Genomic DNA, 6,000 nt, shown 5'->3' with positions numbered 1-6,000 from the left:
GTAAAGGAAAATGAGATTCATTCAGTAAGCTCTTACCGAAGTGGGTTCTTCTTGGGGAAAAAAAAAAAAAGTCAAAACCACAACCAGGTTATGTTCCTAATACTTTTTGTCCTGTTCCTCGTGTGACTGTCCATCTCGTTCTCCAAATAAGAATCCAGTAATTTCTCTGAGCCTCAACCAAGCCGAGAGTTCCAAGCTCAGGGCATTTCAACTGGCCAAGATTGGCTCTTAAAAGATACTGTGCCCAGATGTCCTTGAACCCTGGTGACTCCTCATGACAGAGCATCATAGGGCTGGCCAGGAACTTTTCGAAGGTAACAGGAAACCCTCTCTGTCCTGTCTCCACAACCATCCCCAAACTAGCGATCTGTTTCTAAAAGTAGAGCTGTGTTACTTCTCATTCTCTCTGAAAGAAGGGGCACGGGAAAGGGAACAAATGAAGATGGGGTTTTTGCCCAACCTCCCTGAGACTCGGTTTCCTTATCTGTAAAATGGGGATCATCATCTCTGCTACGTTCTTCTACCGCATCGCACACAGATGGAAGGAGGTGTTTCATTTGAAAACACCATGGTTAACTGTGAGATGGTGGGCAAACGTGCAGTATTATTGACTGGGAAATGGTTTTCAAGAACAGGAAAAAAAATGAAAGGGAGGAAATATAAGGAGAGAGAGTTTTATCTGGGACCTGTGAAAAGAGACAGAAGAGAGAAGCGGAGACAGAGACTCATTTACCCTTAGGACTTCTTTGAAAGTTTTCACGGCGACCGAAGCTCAGAGTCTATAACTGTGCATATAAAACATAAAACAGAAATCGAAAACTGCAAGTATTTCGATGCGTGAGGTTTTCCTTTTTTGTTTATCCAAATGTTCAGTGCCCGTGACCCAGGAAGATGGGGGCAGAGGTGAGAACACTCTTAACATTCACTGGGAAAAAAAAACAAAAACAAAAAAATACTGAAACAAACATTTTCAGCACAAATATTAAACTGCCTTTCCTCTACCGATCGGTAAAAAAATATATTATATTTTGATATTTTTTTTTTCTTTTTAAATTAGACGGTCATCCATCCCAGCCGAAGTCCTGGCCGGTCATCTGGTAGAACTTCAGGTTGAACGGCCGGTAGAACTCGCGCAGCCTGCGCACCACCTCGCGGTCGATCTCGGGGTGGGTCCTGCCCTTGGTCTGGCCCAGGCAGTGGGGCTTGCTGCTGCCCTCGGCCTTCTTCAGGCAGGGGAAGCCCTTGGTCTTGTTGAAGTAGAAGTGCTTGTCCGTGATGATGCGCTTGAGGCCCAGGAAGTCCTGCACGCGGCCCAGCTCGCCGGCCGGGTCGCTGATGAGCCGCTCGCCGCTCACGAAGAGCATCTGGCCGATGGGGAAGTGGCGCAGCCAGTGCTCCAGGTGCTTGGCGTAGATGCCGATCTGGATGGCGCTCCACGACGTGTCGATGAGGCCCGTCGTGCGGTTCTTGAACGTCAGGCTCTCGAAGGGGGGGATGTCGGGCCGCTTGGACAGCGTCTGCGTGTAGTCCGAGATGGCGCGGGTCACCGGGTCCCGCACCACCACGATGAGCTTGGTGTCCCTGGACATGGCCGAGATGCGCGCGGGCGCTTCGCGGGTGACGAAGTAGCTGGGGGTCTTCTCCATGGTGATCTGGCCCTCCAGGGTCCTCGGCATCAGGTCTCTGGGGAAAGCAAAAGGGCCGGTTAGAGGCTGCAAAGGGAGCAACCTTCCCCGCTGCACAGAGAGCAGAGAGCGAGCTCACTGCAGGGAGGGGCGTGTCCTCCAGACTCGAGCCTGGGGGGTGCCTGAGCTGCGGCGCCCACCCTCCCGCTTCCTAGATGGAGAAGCTGCACAGATTTCTCAGGTTCCTCGTGTATTCGTTTATTTTTTTAGGATTTTATTTATTTATTTATTTGAGAGCGAGCGAGCGAGCACACCAGCCAAGAGGAGAGGGAGAAACAAGTTCCCCCACTGAGTGGGGAGCCCTACATGGGGCTCGATCCCAGGACACTGGGATGAGGACCTGAGCCCAAGGCAGACGCTCGGCCCACCCAGCACCCCCAGGCGCCCATTCCTTGGGTATTTAAAGGGAAATAGTAATATTCATCTCATACGATTGTTGGGACGATTAAGCCAGTTAATATAATATCCTTCAATACTTCAGAAGGGGGCCTGGCACAGAATTAAAGTACTATGTAATTTTTTATTTTATTTTTATCGATAACCCACACTGCTGTCAGAAAATCACCTTCAGGGATGCCTGGGTGGCTCAGTTGGTTGAGCGGCTGCTTTCGGCTCTGGTCATGATCCCAGCGTCCTGGGATCGAGTCCCACATCGGGCTCCTTGCTCGGCAGGGAGCCTGCTTCTCCCTCTGCCACTCTGTCTGCCTGTGCTCGCTCACTCGCTCTCTCTCTCTCTGACAAATAAATAAATAAAATCTTTAAAAAAAAAAAAAAGAAAATCACCTTCATCAAATTCTTTAGGTCAATTAGACTATCCTGATAATAACACGATCACACTACTAGGAGACGGTATTAAAATACCCTGAGCCTATTCTACAGTTTTCTTTTTTATTTATTTTTTTTTTTAAAAGATTTTTAAAATTTATTTGTCAGAGAGAGTGAGCACAGGCAGACAGAGTGGCAGGCAGAGGCAGAGGGAGAAGCAGGCTCCCTGCCGAGCAAGGAGCCAGGACTCGATCCCAGGATGCTGGGATCACGACCTGAGCCGAAGGCAGCCGCTCAACCAACTGAGCCACCCAGGCATCCCAGTTTTCTTTTTTTTAATATATTTTTTAAAGATTTTATTTATTTACTTACTTGACAGACAGAGATCACAGGTAGGCAGAGAGGCAGGCAGAGGGGGAGGGGGAAGCAGGCTCCCCACTGATCAGAGAGCCTGATGCGGGGCTCAATCCCAGGACCCTGATATCATGACCTGAGCCGAACGAAGGCAGAGGCTGAACCCACGGAGCCACCCAGGCGCCCCCTATTCTGTGCTTTCCTTACAAACAAAGCAGTTCTATTTAACATAAAGCCACTGCCTGGTAAGCGACACTATTTCTCTTTAGAATTTCTGAATTTTCCTGTTAACAAACAAGACTTATTAAACAATCCATCATTTATTGAACTAGAAACGACATCATTGCAACAGTCTACAGATCTTGGTTCCTCTCGACCTGGGCCCAGTTGTTGTTGTTATCATGTATTTTCCCCATGACAAAGTGGCTCTTTGCCGTTCCAAACGTTCTTGATTCTTGTCTGCTTATTTTTCCTGATGAACGATCGTTAGGATCACTTTGCCCCGTGGAAAGAAAAATACACCACTGGGGGCTTGACGGAGCAGACGTTCCCACCTAGGTCAAGCAAACAGTACCTACTGAGAACCGGTGGGTGTCAGAGCCAGTCAAAAAGGATGAGCCAGAGAGACAAAACCTATTTACTCTTCCAATTTAAATGTACTACCATTACATCCACTATTCAATACTTCCCCACTGTCTTTCTAATCCCAAGTTTTATAAGAAACAGCTCTGGCTCAAATCAGTATTAGAATAAATATAGCTGGGGACTTACTTCAATAACCACACTAAGTTTGTCCTCTGATCCATTGTGAGAAGAATCAAACTTCTACATGTTCTTATACAGGATTCACTTTTATTCCTGGAATACAAGCCATTTCCGTTTGATTCTGATAGATTTTTCTTCTAATATCATCCTGGATTTGGTTCATCATTATTTTGTTCCAGATTTTTCATTCATATTCACTAATGGGATGTTCCTGTAGTTTTTCCTGTGATCAATAGCTTAATCATTGGCTAGAATATGAATTATTCCGCCAATAAAATGAGTTGAGAAATGTTTCACATTTTTCTCTATCCTAGAGAAGTATAAGTAGCAAAATAATTTTTTAAAAGATTTTTAAAATTTATTTCCTTAAGAGAGAGAGATTGGGGGACGGGCAGAGGGAGAGAGAGAGAAGCAGATTCCCAGCTGAGCTCGGAGCCCAACCTGGGGTTTGGTCTCAAGACGGTGAGATCATGACCTGAGCTGAAATCAAGAGTCAGACGCTTAACCGATTGAGCCACCTAAGCGCCTGGAAAAATAATTTTCTTTCTTTCTTTTTTTTTTTTTTAAGATTTTATTTATTTATTTGACAGACAGAGATCACAAGTAGGCAGAGAGGCAGGCAGAGGGGAAGAGGGAAGCAGGCTCCCTGCTGAGCAGAGAGCCTGATGTGGGGCTCGATCCCAGGACCCTGAGATCATGACCTGAGCCGCAGAGGCAGAGGCTTAACCCACGGAGCCACCCAGGCGCCCTATTCTGTTATCTTTTTAAATTCACTTATTTGCATTTTACCTTCCTAATGCTCCCCTTTAGTCTTCTTCTACTTAACGATCTGCTGTTCTCCTAATTTATTTAGCAGGATGCTTCATTTATTTTCAATCCCTTTTTGCAAGTACCAAAAGCATTTTGAAGCTATTATTTACCTCTTTACCTACAAACTTGGTCAAACTTCATGTTTTGACATGTACTGTTGTCATTTTCATAAATATTTACTTAGTTAATTTTGTTGTGTACCTTTTATCTCCTTTATAGCCCCGGTGTGATCTAGAATTGCTTTTGTTTTTACTTTTAATTCTAATGGTTGGAAAATAATGTACTTTGTGTTATGTGAATTTCCCTTTTTGACTTCCTATAATTTAGTCCCACTTACACTATTTGCTAACTTTATATTAAGAAAAATTTCAGACACAACTCCAAGTAGAGAGAATTGTAATGTAAATCTCGTGTACTTTACATCCAACTTCAAAAAACAACCGGTGGCCAATTTCATTTCATTCATAATCCCCTCCATTTCTACTCCCTCCTCCACAAATGAGCTACTTTCAAGTCTGTCTCAGACATCACATCAACTGGTTCATAGACATTTTGGTCCCCCAACGGGTGTTAGTGAGGATGCGGAGAAAGGGGAACCCTCTTGCACCGTTGGTGGGAATGGAAACTGGTGCAGCCACTCTGGAAAACAGAATAGAGGTTCCTCCAGAAGTTAATAATAGAACTACCCTAAGACCCAGCAACTGCACTACTAGGTATTTACCCCAAGAATACAAAAGTGCTAATTTTCAAAGAGATACATGCATGCCCATGCTTATAGCCAAATGATGGAAGCAGCCCAATGTCCTCTGCTGAATGGCTAAAGATGTGATCTATACACATAGTGGAATATTATGCAGCCATCAAAAAGAATGGAATCGTGACATTTGCAGTGATGTAGATGGAGCCAGAAAGGATTATGCTGAGGGAGATAAGCCAATCAGAGAAAGACAAATACTACATGATTTCACTCACATGCAGAATTTAAGAAACAAAACAAATGAGCAAAGGAAAAAGAGAGGGAGACAAACTGAGAAACAGACTCTTAAATATAGAGAACAAACTGAAAGGGGAGGTGGGTGGGGGGCGGCGGATGAAACAGGTGATGGGGATTAAGGAGCCACTTGTGATGAGCAGAGGGTATCCTACGGCAGTGCTGTATCACTCTCGCGTACCCCTGAAACGAATATTACACCATATGTTACCTAACTGGAATTTATGTAAGAACTTTTAAAAAGACCCATTCTTCTTCCCATTGTCATTATTTTTGGCACAAATTCCTCAACATCTGTAGCAATAAGCCATTGACCCTTGGCTAGTTCAGTGATGCTGGGATTCTCAGATTTTTGTCGTCTTTGATATTTTAGTCTGGTTATGTTTGCTTTTTTCCGTAGGGAAGGACATGATAATTAGATATCTGATTTCTCTTGCGCTTTGTTGTTGTTTCCAGAAACCTGCAATTCTTTTTGCAAAAGAACCTTTCATGTCACCCATCCCCCACTCCCTAAATATACCTTTGGGTCTGGGGAAGACCAAGCAGCAACAAAAATTCAGTGTTGCCGCAAAGCAGACCCAGGTAGTGGTCACTGCCCATGCTCACACTGGTGTCACTGCACGACTTGAA

General features: G+C 44.8%; 1 protein-coding gene across 1 annotated transcript in view; it reads right to left on the bottom strand.

Annotated features, from left to right (window-relative positions):
* Positions 1–944: 944 nt before the first annotated feature.
* The window catches only part of HS3ST3A1 (heparan sulfate-glucosamine 3-sulfotransferase 3A1), a gene marked incomplete at its 5' end in the record, with an annotated part of 90,861 nt that continues 85,805 nt past the window's right edge, over positions 945–6,000 (bottom strand). The window contains one exon of the mRNA XM_080826782.1: positions 945–1,683. Coding sequence (XP_080682908.1) covers positions 1,062–1,683 — 622 coding nt within the window. The 3' untranslated portion in view covers positions 945–1,061. The remainder of the gene's footprint in view (positions 1,684–6,000) is intronic.

Source organism: Martes martes, assembly GCF_963455335.1.
Source record: "Martes martes genome assembly, chromosome: 16".
In the NCBI taxonomy this organism is placed as follows: Eukaryota; Metazoa; Chordata; class Mammalia; order Carnivora; family Mustelidae; genus Martes; species Martes martes.
The sequence above is the reverse complement of the archived record's forward strand: the minus strand, read 5'-3'. Positions and strand labels throughout refer to the sequence as shown.